Here is a 15,050-nt window from a genome sequence, read left to right on the forward strand (position 1 = left end):
TTTCCGTAAGTCGGATGTCCTGTTCGTGCTTCTGGATGGACATAGGAAAGGTCTACCCGCCTCAAAGGCCACTCTAGCCAAGTGGATTCGCTCCACTATCTAGGAATCCAACCGCGTCAGGAACACCCCTGTCCCAACAGGGATTAAGGTGCATTCGACTCGGTCATTCGGCACCAGGCGTCAGCACAACAGCTTTGCAAAGCTGCGACTTGGTCCAGTCTGCATACCTTCACGAAGCACTATCACGTTCATACCCAGGTTTCGGCAGACGCTGCCCTTGGCAGGCGCATTCTGCAGACAGCGGTACCTCAGTAAGCCAGTGGTACATGGGGTTTTTAGCACTGCAATTGCTCCCCACCCAGGGACTGCTTTAGGACGTCCCATGGTCCTGTGTCCCCCAATGAGGCGTAGGAGAAAAGGAGATTTTTGTGTACTCACCGTAAAATCTTTTTCTCCGAGCCAATCGTTGGGGGACACAGCACCCACCCTGTTAGCCTATTGGCTGGTTGTTGTTGTGGTTTGTTCCTCAGTTTTTTACAGTTTACTTGTCTTGGTTTTTCTTATACTCCTACTGCTTTACTACCGAACTGGGTCATTACTGGCCAGTCAAGGGGTGTATACTGCAGAGGAGGAGTTAATTCTTTGTGTTTACTTAGTGTTCTCCTAGTGGCAAGCAGCATAACACCCATGGTCCTGTGTCCCCAATGATTGGCTCGGAGAAAAAGATTTTACGGTGAGTACACAAAAATCTCCTTTTCTTCCTCATCTCTGGCCCTCGCTATAAATTGAATAGAATTACAAAATGGCCTTTATTTCTCTCAAGGCTACAGAACGACTGGTCATGACACATGGAGCTAACTTCTCACACTCCAGAATGCATCCATATCAATTCATAGATTCAATTTATCCTGGATTATTTTTTTAGATACCATGAAAAGCACCTATTCTTCAAAAGTCATAAGCAGAAAATATTACGGCACCTTGAAGAAATGGAAGATGTTATCGGAAATTCCTTTTCTCAGAAGCCAACATCTTACAAAGCCGCTTTGGCCCAGTGGGAAAAAAGCAAGGTAAGTTCTCAAAGTCATCGATAATTCACTGTTTGGATTTTATATGAAGACAAATTTGGTTTGAGGGGTGTTATCCTATCAATAAGACTTTTATGACCGGTTGGTCAAGCAGTTCTAGAAGTTCGATATATACAAGTACTCGCCCTGCGAACCCCCCAGCTCAGTTCTGACCACCTTTGGGGTAGTGTCATCATGTTCTCTCTTTCACCAGTTATAGAAGCCCCTAGTATGACCCAAACACAAATTTAACTCCATACAGTTAAAGCTCTGATTGTTTCACATTTGAGGTTTTTATCGAATGCAAATATTGGACATTTTTACCTCCGACATAGCTCTCCAACATCCACTGTTGTGTAGATGCATAATGGCAAAAGTCACCCTTGAGGAGATACCTCTGTATAGGAAACTGCAACAAATACACTTCCTGGACTGTAGAAAATACGTGACCGATGCTAACAGAACACTCTTGGCATCCATCCATTATATTGGGATCCTATTCATACATTCGACACATGCGCTGGCAGTTTTTATAGGGCTGATCCGTAAAGTAGTGTGAACAAGGTCTAATAGGATGTTGATTCCCCTTAGCTTCCGTGGAGTGTGGCTTCAGTAAATCATTCATGACGACGTTTCGCAACTTCAATGACAATGTTTTGCAACTTCTTTTCCAAAGCAAAATTTTGTGCAAAAAAAATGTTTAGCCCAAGCCTCCTTTTTCTCTTCTGGAGAATCAATTAGGATATAATTGAGGATATAAGGATGTTACAGAGGAGCAAACAAATGGCCACGTGCACATTCCTCAATGTAAATGCAGCTGACCGATGGTGAGCAAATGAGCGCTGGGAAGTTAGGACAACACCATTGCAGGGGGTGATTTATTTTTTGAACGCTGGCTAATTAGCAAATCTTGCTAGTACGTTATCCCATGTACGGCTTTAAAAATGTTGAAAAAAGTAGTACAGTGTGGTCCAAAAAGCACCAACGTTTTTGCAGACCTCGAATTGATACTCACAGAATTACATGTACTAGGTTGTACTAGTTTTTGGTGTAGGATCCACCATGCTTTCATCATGCCCCTATGCTTTCATCATGCCCCTATTACGGATTTCAGCTTTCAGCAGAATGGACAAAATCCAATACTGTTTTGCTTGAGACTCGCAGCAGCCATTATCTTCATCATCAACAGCAAGATGGAGGATTACAAGAAGGAACTGACTCACACAAAACTGAGTGGTCATACAATACAGTCTAGAGAGGAACTACACTAATCAGCAAGATGTAATGGTTAACACAGCGCCATCTACTATCTGCTCAACACATGCTTCCACAGTATAAGCCTGCAGCTGCTATATACTCCAAAAGCCACTTCCTTTCATCCATGACTTTATTAATCCCCAGGTTAAATGCAACAACTTTGTCGTTTTGCAATAACCCTAAGTATAATATGAAGCTTTACCTTTTGGCTCGGCTTCTTCATATTGACTTCTGTGTATAAGCACAAGCTCTCACCCAGGAGTCCATCTGATTTTCTTTACTAGAAGCATAAATTGGCCGTACATTGCATTGTATGCATCCAAGATTCTCTTATCAAACCTGATTAATAGTTGTATTTTGTGACTTTGCTATTTTCTAATAACCCTAATGTCTACAGATTGTCATTGTGAGAACCGTTCCTCTGTGTTTCTATAGAACTTAGTGGCAAAAGTAAAATCTTATGAAGAAGAATTGCTGCAACTCAGACAGGCAGGGCGAGACCTGAGTGTTGTCGACTGCAAGAACGTCCTGCTTTTTGACAGAGCAGTGGCTTCATTATGGGACAGATGGCGGCATCTCCTCGGTGTCTGCAGAGACAGAGAACTTTACTGCGATGGATTGAAGCAAGAGTGGAAATTAATTAGTGAACTGGTAAGTGGACACATTTTCTCGTTAATGTCTCCTTAATTAGTACAATGATCTCATAATAATAAATTAGTATTTATTTATACAGTAAAATACCTTTGAAATGGCTCCTGTCTGATCAGAGTTGTGCAATCTCTTGGCGTCATGCTGTAGATCAGAAGGACCTTCCCATGTTTGTGGGGGAAAAAGATCTGTATATGTTGCATTTTAGTAAAATCCCCGCTCATTCAGGGTTTAGCAGTCCAATAGGTGGCCCTAATCCGTGATCGACAGCTTTTCCTGTATAAGTGTGCACCGAGGGAACTACCAATCACCTTTTGGAAACACCTCCTTGACTCCTAAGCTCAGAATAAAATGCAGTTTATACAGAATTTTTCTATAAACCTATATATCCAACTGTTCAGCTTTTGCAATAAAACATGTTGCCTGCAGGTCAGATGGCAGATGTTAGCTTCCCTTTAATCCAGAAACTTTTTTCCAGCATAAAACTTCAATATATTATGGAGATGCAGATGAAACCAGAAGATTGTGTATAACATCCGGCCCCATTGCCCCTGGTGTATAACATCTGGCCTTTTGCCCCTGGTGTATAACATCCAGCCCCATTGCCCCTGATGCATAACATCTGGTGTATAACATCCGACCCCTCGCCCCTGTTGTATTACATCCGGCCTCCGGTGTATAACATCCGGTCCCTAACTTCTGGTGTATAACATCTGGCCCCTCATCCCTGGTGCATAACATCTGGCCAATTGCCCCTGGTGTATAACATCTGGCCCCTGATCCCTGGTGCATAACATCTGGCCAATTGCCCCTGGTGTATAACATCTGGCCCCTGATCCCTGGTGCATAACATCTGGCCAATTGCCCCTGGTGTATAGCAGGGATGTCAAACTGCATTCCTCGAGGGCTGCAAACAGGTCATGTTTTCAGGATTTCCTTGTACTGCACAGGTGATAATTTAATCACCAAATCATTATTTGTGTAGGTGATTAAATTATCACCTGTGCAGTACAAGGAAATCCTGAAAACATGACCTGTTTGCAGCCCTCGAGGAATGCAGTTTGACACCCCAGGTGTATAGCATCTGGCCCCTGGTGTGTGATGTCTGGCCCCTTGCTCCCGATGTATAACATCTGGCCCCCTCGACATGCCTTCTGCCATTACTAACATGTGATAGAGCGGCTGGTGGCAAAGAGCTCACTGATACCAGTGCGGTCCTGTAATAGGAACCACCGGAGTAACAAGTCCGTTCATGACATTTCTAGTCTCCTTAATGCAAGCCTTACATCACTAAGCACAATGCCAACAGCCGGATGGAGTGGTGTAAATCCACCACAGGAGCAACTAGATGCCAACACACTTTTAATTGCCTGCAACTAGAAGTCCTATTTTCCATTTTTTTTTTTATATCTGAGCACAGCGCCATACAGATGTGTGTGGTTGTACTTTGTATTACTCTGCCCATTCAAGTGGTCAGAATTAATGTGTGGTACCAAGCACAACCATAGCAATATACACGCCACTGTTCGGTGCCAAGGAATCAGTAAAAAAAAAAAAAGATTTAAATTATATATATTTTTAAAATCTTATAATCTACCATATTGGCTCATCTAGCATTATTAGACATTTATCCTGGAAGACACTGAATGAAAACCAAGTTTATAAGTTTAATGACGCTGCCGGAGTCTAAACACTTTGCACATTTCCGTGTCTTACAGATGGAGCGGGAGGTGATCCTTCTGGATAACTGCCAAGAAGAAGTTCTGGATAGGCCTGAGATGAAATGGAAAACGGCACAGCTCCTGTCCTCGGTCACAGAAATCAGCCGCTTAGAGGAGAACTTGAAAACGCAGAAGCTGCAGTTGACACTGCTGATACGTCGACTCCAGAATATTTTGGGAAAACCAGAGGTCGATGTGGAGACGCAGATGGCTACAGCAATCATGGAAATCAATTCAATGGAAGACAAGTGTAATAAGTGAGTTTAGTATTGTTACTTTGTAATATACCTTCTGATAGAAATCCGCTTCTTTTTCCTGGATTGAACATTTTTAACATTCTCAATTCACCTGTAAAGTGTGTCTTCAGGGGCTACAGATTTTCCCATTACTGAGAGGGGAGATGACAGTTGGTGCTCATAAAGTTCTATGGAGAACTGTACCTGATGCTTCAGTAGAACTTGCAGCGGAATGTCTGGCGGCCTCTAGTTCTTTTCCTCTCCATAGCATTATAAAAAAACCAACTGTCATCTCCTATCTCAGCAATGCGAAAATCTGTCTTCACTGAATACACATTTTACTGATTTTATCCATGAATTGAGAGTAAAATATCAGTCCAGGAGGAGAAAGATCCCAATTTGCTCTCACACTGTTAATGCTGGATAATCCTGACGCCGTGCACACAGTATGCTATAGGGATTCAGATGTCTGCAACACATAGTGACTGCAGACTTTCATCAGAAGACCGGACAACCCTTTTACAACCCCCGCTTCCTTGAATGTCTATAATTTTCAATAGGCTAGCGTTCACTTCCCTGGTGGTATGGGGGTAAGTAAAAGGGTAAAGCCCCCTAAGATCATATGCTGTAATGATCTTTCCATTGAGACTGATTACACCATTTGCATATAACCTAATGTTATTGTTGCGCCTCCTCTCCCTGTTGCTGTCCTTATATGTGTCCGTCGGGGGTATGTATCAGAGCAATCTCTGCTTCTGCAAAATCTTCCCACTGTTCAATTTTATAGAACTATGACTAAAATAAGGATGGGCAGTGCATAAAATTTCCAATACAATCTATGCAAAAATTAGATGCCCCAGTCCTGATCTCGAGGACCGCAATGGGGGAGCAGTTGGTCCTCATGACCATCCAACTGTTTGTGCGCACCGGAGGACTGACCGCTGTAATTTTAGCTAGACTAATGGCCTCGTTCCCAGATACATTACTCTGACAAATTAATCTAAAATGAAAGTTATTTTGGGTATAGTGCTGTTAATATTGCCCAACATTACCTGCCAGATTAAATTGGGCTCTTCACATAATTGTATCACTCTCTTCTATTTGGATTTCCAGACATAAACATCATATTACTGGATCCGTTTTAACTATATACTATCTAAATCAGACATAGTGACGCACACTTTATGTAACATATCACGCCCTCAGTGCCTTGAGTAAAGCAAAGCTTTCTCCAGAATATAAGCCCCCTAGGTCTCGGCCAGTTCTAGACATTGGGAAAATAAGCCGTGGCACAGAGTCCCCATTTTCTAGGGGTTTCCAAAGAACCAGGAGCAAACTAAAACCACTATATGTGGGGTTCTGAATAGTAGCTTTATATGGGCTCTAAAAAGATTGTTTTCAACAGTATATGGCATTTTATTGTGGGTTGTATATGACTGTATTAAAGGGGATGTATATGTGCAGCGCCCCAGAGACCTGGTCGTTGCAGTATGGCACTCTGCCACTAAGGGGAGTGATGGTACGTCTGATGGCACTGAAGGAATTCTCCTGACCAGGTATCACCAGAACACATTACACTTCACACTCCAGCCACTAGGGGGAGAAAAAGGCTTTATTTATTGGGCCACTCCTCACATTGGTAAAACTAGGGGCTGGGGAGGAAGTTAGTCAGAAGCTGACTGGGTTGGAACCAGGCAACATCCCGTGGCAGGGGGTGTTGCAGGGAGAAGGCACAGGGGGGTCCCTGTCAGGCGTGGGAACCTGGCAGGTGCCTAGAGAACAGAACGTAACGGAACCGCGCCTGCACACCCTGCGGCGGTATCCAGGAGAGAGACACGAAGGGAAGGGTATTGTGGAACAGTGTAAACGAGATCAAGCACAAAGGAGAGCCAGTAGGAGTCGTGCCGAGAGAGAGAGAGGCAACATCTTACTGAGGCGCGTAGTCGGTAACTGACTTCAAGCCTTACTTCAAACTCCGCCGGACAGTCAATTATAGGTTGGCTGTCTACCTTACTACACCTACGAAGACATAGGGGGCAACGCGTGGAGAGGGGCGTCTCTAGGGTCCCGGAAGAGCTCTGACAACTAGAAATAGCCCTGGAGCGTTCCTGACACTTCCTAGACGCCTCTTCACAGCCTAAGAGCTAGTTAGCCCTAGAGATAGAAAATAAAGCCTACCTTGCCTCAGAGAAATTCCCCAAAGGAAAAGGCAGCCCCCCACATATATTGACTGTGAGTAAAGATGAAAGTCACAAACGCAGAAATGAAACAGGTTTCAGCAAAGGGAGGCCAGACTTACTAATCAGACAGAGGATAGGAAAGGTATCTTTGCGGTCAGCACAAAAAACTACAAAAGACCACGCAGAGTGTGCAAAAAGACCTCCGCACCGACTAACGGTGCGGAGATGCCACTCTGCATCCCAGAGCTTCCAGCTAGCAAGACAAAATCATGATAACCAGCTGGACAAGGAAACAATGAACAAATAATAACTATCAGGAACTTAGCTTCTGCTGGAGAAGACAGGTCACCAGAAAGATCCAAGAGCGAACTGAACCAATGCAGGAACATTGACAGCTGGCATGGAGCAACGATCCGAGTGGAGTTAAATAGAGCAGCCAACCAAAGGATAAACCACGTCACCTGTGTAAGGAACCTCAGAAGCAGCAGCCTCACTCACAACCACCAGAGGGAGTCCATGGACAGAACTCGCCGAAGTACCATTCACGACCACAGGAGGGAGTTCGACAACAGAATTCACAACAGTAGGCAACGATTTCCATCTGCGAAGGAAACTCTGGATGTGCCCATCGGACCGGCCGGTCTCTGATAGCCCTGTTAAACTTGCTCTGGATTGAGGATCCTGAAGTCTTCAGTAAAGAGGTAAAGAGACTGCAACCCTGTGTCCTCGTTATTGCCTGCACCTCACACCATCGCTACCTACACCACTGGGAAGCCCTGGGGACATACTTCACCTGTGGGAATTTATACCATCCAGCTGCCATTCCATCACCCCAGCGGACCCCACAGCAGCGTCGGTCACCCTGACCGAACACCACAGGTGGTGTCACGAACCCCTGACAGACTGTACCACCACCTTCATTGGACGCCCCTTAGCAGGGTCGCGGACCGGGTCTAGCCACCGTGACAGCCTCAGAACCGAACCAGAGAGGCCCGGTACCGAGAACGCGTGGCCCTGTGTCTGGGGGCGATCCATATGCACATAGTCACAATGCAATCAGGCAGGTAACATTCTTCTGGCATTCACCAAACCAAGACTTGTCTATCAGATGCCAGTCACTGCACAGAACAGGTTTCCTCCAGAGTCCAGTGGTGGCATTTTAAGAAGATGGACTGTGCCGTGGATACCTGTTCTGTGTCGGTTCCGGAACTCTGTTGTCCGGGAAAAAGCTTAAGGGACCGGAGCAAACCTTGCAGGAAAAAGCAAGGGGTGTGGCTAGGGGTACACAGCCTCAGCGCGCGCCCGGAAACAGGCAGAATTGGCGGGAACAGGCAGCAGAGAGAAGTGAATGCTCCGGCCCGCGAGTATTGGTACAGTGCAGGCTTGCGCCCGAGCATTGCCGTCACCGCTGACAGAGACTGTGAGGAGAGGTATGCAGTCTGCCTGTTGGTCACCACGAAGTGAGGTGCCAAACGCTTTGGGCCCATGAATACTGTGTGCACGCCGCCTAAGAGAGACAGGGTGCAGGACTGTCATCTGCGCCTCGGTGTAGATCTGCCAGACTACCATGAGCTCAGACAGTGCAGTGGCCCACACTTCCCGGCCACATCAGTGTATGGACTAGGGGCTCAGCGGAAGGTACCGGAGACCAACCGCTGCCACCCGAAGACGGATCGTCGTTGCCTTCAGGACCTCATCAGACAAGCACTGCTCCAGCCGTTGTGGGCGCCATCACCTGCTCTCTGATCCACCACGTCCTAAGAAGCGACTGACAGGATAAGTTAACTCAACAAGAACTGTTAATACCTTTTCTACTGTTCTTCAACCCTTCATATTATTTACATTTTGAACTGTCTAACATTGTTAACCGTTTATCTTCCTGCGAGGAGTATTCCAGTGTTAATTAAAATTGTTAACCCTTGCTCTGCCTCCTTCCCATCACTGCATCCTGCAACCTGTCCACAGCAGCTTGCAGTGTTTGTGCTGATGATATACCAGAGAAGGCCTGGATTCTGTAGTTATGGAGTTTGAGGAGTCTTGGAGACTTTTCTGTCCTCTGCTCCTCAGTACTCTGCTCCCCCGCTCTGTAATGTTACGTGGTCTCCAACTTGTGGTTGAGTTGGTGTGGCTCCTTCCACTTCTTAATAACATCACTCTCTGGTGATGGGGAAGATTAAGAAGGAAGAAATCTCAAGATCTGACTTGTTACCCCTCTGGCTCCTGTTACAGGTCCACGCTGGTATCAAGGAGCTCTGCACCACCGGTCGTTCTGTCACGTTAGTAAAGGCAGACGGCCCGGTGAGGGGCCAAATGTTATACACTGACCTAAGCCTAACATCCTCCATAATTCGAACCTCATACCTCCATCTCCAAGACTTCTCCCGTGCTGCGCCAGTTCTTTGGAATGCACTACCCCACATGATCCAACTGTTACCTAGCCACCATGTTTATGTGTGCTTTAAAGAAATATCTCTTTAAACAAGCCTATCACCTCAACTCACTAACCTAACTATTCCCTGTTAACTCCTTCTAAATATTATTCAGAATCTGCTCCCTCCCATACATCTGTCTCCACACCCTTTATGTACATAACTGTACCTGATAATTGTACTTAAACACACGGACTGATGATCGGATTATGCAGCTTTGTATTATTAAATTCCTGGATTTGAAATAACAAGCACTTTTCACCTATTGTGCCCCCCTATGCCTTTGTAAATTGTAAGCTTGCGAGGAAGGCCCTCACTCCTATTGTAACTGTTTAGCCTGTCCTATCTTGTAATGAATTTATTGTCTGTACCTGTTCCCGCTTAATTGTAAGGTGCTGTGGAATATGTTGGCGCTATATAGAATAAAATTATTATCATACACTGGGGAGCAATGGGGCTGGATGTTATACATGGGGACTAGGGTCTGAATGTTATGCCCGGGTGCAATGGAGCTGGATGTTTCACATCTTGGGCCAGATATTACATACTGGGGGGCAAGGAGCCGGATGATACACACCGGGTGCCAGATATTATACATTGGGGAGCAAGGAGACGGATGTTATACACTGGAGAGCCAAATATTATACACTGGGGAGCCAGATATAATACACTGGGGAGCAAGGGGCTGGAAGTTATACACAGGGACATGGCGCCGGATGTTACACACTGGGTCCAATGGGGCTGGATATTATATACCGGGGTGAGGGGCTGGATGTTATACATGGGGGAAATGGGGATGGATGTTATACATCGGGGGACCAGAGATTATACACTGGGGGGCAAGGGGCTGGATTTCATATACCAGAACGAGCCGCCGGATGTTACACTGGGGTGAGGAGCCGTATGTTATACACAGGGCAGTGGGGCTGGATGTTATACATCGGGGGGCCAGATATTATACACTGGGGGGCAAGAGGCTGGATGTTATGGGTCGGGAGCAAGGAGCAAGATGTTTTACTGTACACCGCGGCTAAGGGGCTGATTGTTAAACACTTGAAGGTGAGGAACGAGATGTTATACTCTGGGGTAATGAAGCTGGATGTTATACACTGGGGAGTGTTTGGCCAGATGTTATGCATCGGGGAGGGGTTATGGGGCTGGATGTTAAACAATGGGAGGGGAAGGGGTAATGAAGCTGGATGTTATACACTGGGGAGCGTTTGGCCAGATGTTATGCATGGGGGAGGGGTAATTGGGCTGGATGTTATGCACTGGGGAGCGTTTGGCCGGATGTTATACACCATAAGGTTGGTGGTGGGGGCAATGGGGCCAGATGTTATACACCCTATGGTTTTGGGGAGGAGGCAATGGGGTCGGATTTTATACACCGAGGAGCGTTTGGCCGGATTTTATGCACTGAGACTGAATGGAAATCCTAAATTCAATGATTAAGACATTAGGAATAATAGTTTTGTACATATAAGTATATTGTAAGTGGTCCCCGACCTGTGGCTCTCCAACTGAGATGAAACTACAACTCTCAGTATATCCCAACATAAGCATAGGTCATGCACTGGAGATCACTGGCCCGACACAACATGCATTTTCTAAAACCATCGTTGGGTAAACCATAGTTAAAATCCAGTAATATTTTTATAATCTAGACTTCTGCAAAAATCTCAAAGAAATAAGCAAGAAATTCATAAAGAACTCGAGGACCGAGAAGCTTTAAAGTGTGATTTCTCAGCTGTGAAACAATCCGTTCAGCAAGCAGCTTCTACACTGGAGAACCTGGAGTCGGGAGACCTGGAAGCCACCAGGGCATCATTGCAGGTGAGAACTTCTGTGGGTTGTGATTTTTTTTTTTTTTATTGCAGAAATTGATGAAATATCCTTACTTTGGAAAACAAAACAAATTATATGCCAATTTTTTTTTCTTCATTTTTTTTTTATTGTATGTGCCTTATTAGGATAATTAAAGGGGTTGTCTGTTTACATTACATTTAAAAAAAACAAACACTCAGAGTGGTGTAAAAAAAAAAAAAAAAAAAGCAAGTAAGCAAACAAAGTATTCACCTTACCATCCCCTTTGCTGTAGTTCTATGGCTTCCTGGACTCCGCACTAGTATGTGTACTTCCTGCTCTGCCTGGTCAAACAGCCAATCACCAGCTGCAGCTGTCACATGTCTATCCAGATGGACCCTTAGGAGTTGTGCACCATTCTCAGACGGTCTTTACGAGTCTAAGTGGCTGACACCCCTTTAGATAGTTTGTGTATAGAGGTAGTCTGAGAACGATCTGGGTCGACAGGCAGTAAGGGTCATGAGCACATACAATTCATTATAGCCATTATATCATGTAGATATGATTAGACTCCTGGTTAAATTTATTTTTTCACCATTATGAGCGTTTTTAGTGGCTGCTTAACCACTTTAAATAGGTTATGTACAGGGACAGTCTGAGAACGATCTGGGCCAGCAGGCATTAAAGGTCATATGCCCTTGCAATTTATTTTTTAGGTGGTGATTGGCTAATAGCTGACCAAAGGGGGCTCTTTGGCTCCGGGACTATTAGTTGTGGCTCTTTGTTCAAATGCTCTGTGGGCTCCTAGTTAATATCTCCATTTATAATTTTCTTGTTGAGATCTCCAACGATTATGAAATTTATGAAAGAAACCTGGTTGCAACTGTTCATTTTCTCTAGTGCGCCCCCGCAGGATAAATTAAGCATTACACATTGAGTAATGTAGGAATAAACTGGGTCCCCGAGAACCCACCAAGACCCTTTTATTAACTCAGAAATACCTTTATAGAGTATTTTAAAGGTTTTCAAGACCCTGCCAGGTGAATGCTTCATGGTGGGACACACAAAATCTGTCATCTTTTTAGAATAAGAGTATCACAGCAGATCTGTAGCAATTCACAAAGGTTTAGTAGACTGGACTACATTCCTACCAGATGGTTTGCCTAGGTCCAAACCTTTTCAACAGCAGTTCTCCGCCACTGAGAGCAAATCTTAATACTCTAGTGACCCCAAGAGCTGCGTATGAGAAACGGGAATATTTGTTTACATCTGAGCATCGTACCCCGGGGATTGAAACCTGCAACAAGGGCACAGTCATCAGCTTGTGTTTGCATCTTGCCCGTCTTGGCTTTCAGGAGAAGAAGACGTCCATTCTTCTCTGTCTCCTAATAGCACTCAGCTCTAGCGATCTGTATAATTATAGGAAAGATGACACGGCTGTCGCCAGGCTGCCCGCCTATCGGACCCCTATTGTTCTTATTCTTTTAAGTGTTTTTCTTTTTTTTACCTTTCCAACAAAGCATCACCTAAGGTGAAAGCAAAACCTTAGTCTTAGACTCACTTGCTCAGCTGGGCGGGGAACGTTTCCATATTCCGCCCGGTATATTTGTAGGAATGGCTCACACCGCCTGTTTACTTAATGCAGCTCGCCGTTTCCTTAATACAGGAGGTTCAGGACTTGATCGAATCACAGAAGAAAACTGTTAAACTTACAATGGAAAAAGTCAGCGCCCGATATGCAGAACACGTCCCGGCTGAAGTTCTCTCACGGGCAGAGGACTGTCAGGAGTATTTGCAAGAGGTGGAGGAAAAGGTAAGTTTACTTAGACATGTGCGTGTCTGTAGTGGCAACTGTTTTCACAAAAGGGCTCAGTGAACAGTCGCATATTAAATCGTTCCTAGACACAAAGCCGTTTATTACAGGGGTTCTATAAGCTCAGCCCTATTCACTGGAAATGAAACTGAGACAACCCAACCCACAACTAACGTACCAGACACAACCCATGCACAAGGGTTGGCGATATTTGTGGGGAAAAATATCATTTTTTTTAAATCCTGTACAACTTCCAAGTAGGATGTCCATAGAGTTCCATAGTTCTTCTATTAGAAGAAGCTACAAACATCTCAAATTTAGTGTTGCTCTCGCTTAAAAAACGAGCAAATAATGGGGTGTTATAACATTATATACAGGATAGGCTATAAATGTATAGTAAGTGAGGGTACCACCATTGGAACCAGCTCCGTCACCCGCAGCTGTCAGCGCAGAGGTGGTCAGAATTTTAAATATATTGTATGAGAATTCCGAGCACTTCTGAACCATCTGCAGCACTCGATGGAGCCCTGTTCTCCAGATGCATGCAGATCCCATTGTTGGGGTCCATATCTATCACACATTATGGCATATCAAGTGGATATGCCATAAATATATGAAATGGGAATACCATATACTCACTGCCATCAGCCAGTATTATTTGTGTGCAGCCAGACACCCAGAAAATACTTGCCCAGATCAAATCCACCAGGGCAGCAGCTTCTCTTCAGTCTGAACTATAGATATTGAACGGGACTTAAGACACCTCTCTATAAAAGCTTTAAAAAGTATAATAACTTATATCCGCCTGTTTGTTAAGAAGTTTTCCAATTTTGGACAACTCCTGTCCACCGTCTACAGTTTCTTTTAAAATGAGCAAACTGTGCTTTACTTCCCCTTCCTTTTCCAGCTCTGAGTCTCTGGCTCTGTTCTTGGGGTCTGACTTTGCAGCGCTAACTCTACATTGACAGCGCTGCAACCAGTCAGTGGCTCAGCCTGAATTGACTGCACTAACTGACTTAACTGATTGACTGCAGCGCTGTAGACTTGATATTGGCCCTGCAAACAATAAAAGACTCCGGGATCAGTGGCTGAAAATAAGAGCAAAAGGCAAATAAAAGCTTTGAAGGAATACTAAAACAATGTGATTGCACATATATGCTGCTCACCTACGGAATATATGTCACATTAATAACTTTATCAAGCATTAATCATCCATCCATGGTCCATTTCCAGGTGAAGAATGAATTCTCGCAAAGCTCCCCGGAGAACATACTGAACAGAAAGCTGAATGAGATCAAATCCGGGCTGCAAAGTATCGAAGCTCACTTAACAGAAAAGAGCAAAAATATCCTCCAAGCCAAAGAACTCCAGAATGTGAGGCCGCAGATCTTCTCCGGGGCACAGAAGTGACAAAATGAACCATTTTACCATTGTGACCTCTTTATTTTCTAGAAACTGTGGGATGACGTGGATACATTGCTCTCTAAACTGCACGCGTTGGAGGAGAAGGTTCATGAGATGGGCGAGGAGGACCCCAGCCAGGCCCAGGAGTGGATGGATAAACTAACCGAGCCGTTCAGCTATTACCAGCACATCACACACCTTGTGGAACGCAGGACTGCAAATCTGAAGAAGGTGAGTGCCGGGTGTGGAGGGGTCATTATTTGTAGTAGTCTTACAATCGTCCAGTTCGGCTAGTTTTATTACGCAAAAACAACTCACAATGCGCAATTCATGTCTGCTGCTTGTGTTTGTACTGCTGCATGGTAAGCGTGAGCAAGACCTATAAATGTCTGCCCGCTGTGGGAGGCCCAAAAATTCCTGTACTGCACTTAGATCTATCTATATATTTATATCATATGTACTAACTTTTGCTGACACTTGTCTGGGAGGTTT

General features: G+C 44.8%; 1 protein-coding gene across 4 annotated transcripts in view; it reads left to right on the forward strand.

Moving 5' to 3' along the window:
- SYNE2 (spectrin repeat containing nuclear envelope protein 2) overlaps positions 1 to 15,050 on the forward strand; it is a 395,759-nt gene that overhangs the window by 228,842 nt on the left and 151,867 nt on the right. For all 4 annotated transcript variants that reach the window (XM_069733882.1, XM_069733900.1, XM_069733891.1 and 1 more), the window contains 7 exons: positions 926 to 1,070; positions 2,760 to 2,975; positions 4,691 to 4,950; positions 11,203 to 11,371; positions 13,008 to 13,154; positions 14,388 to 14,528; positions 14,607 to 14,789. In XM_069733882.1, coding sequence (XP_069589983.1) covers positions 926 to 1,070; positions 2,760 to 2,975; positions 4,691 to 4,950; positions 11,203 to 11,371; positions 13,008 to 13,154; positions 14,388 to 14,528; positions 14,607 to 14,789 — 1,261 coding nt within the window. The remainder of the gene's footprint in view (positions 1 to 925; positions 1,071 to 2,759; positions 2,976 to 4,690; positions 4,951 to 11,202; positions 11,372 to 13,007; positions 13,155 to 14,387; positions 14,529 to 14,606; positions 14,790 to 15,050) is intronic.

The sequence above is a fragment of the Ranitomeya imitator genome, chromosome 1 (genome assembly GCF_032444005.1).
Source record: "Ranitomeya imitator isolate aRanImi1 chromosome 1, aRanImi1.pri, whole genome shotgun sequence".
NCBI lineage: Eukaryota > Metazoa > Chordata > Amphibia > Anura > Dendrobatidae > Ranitomeya > Ranitomeya imitator.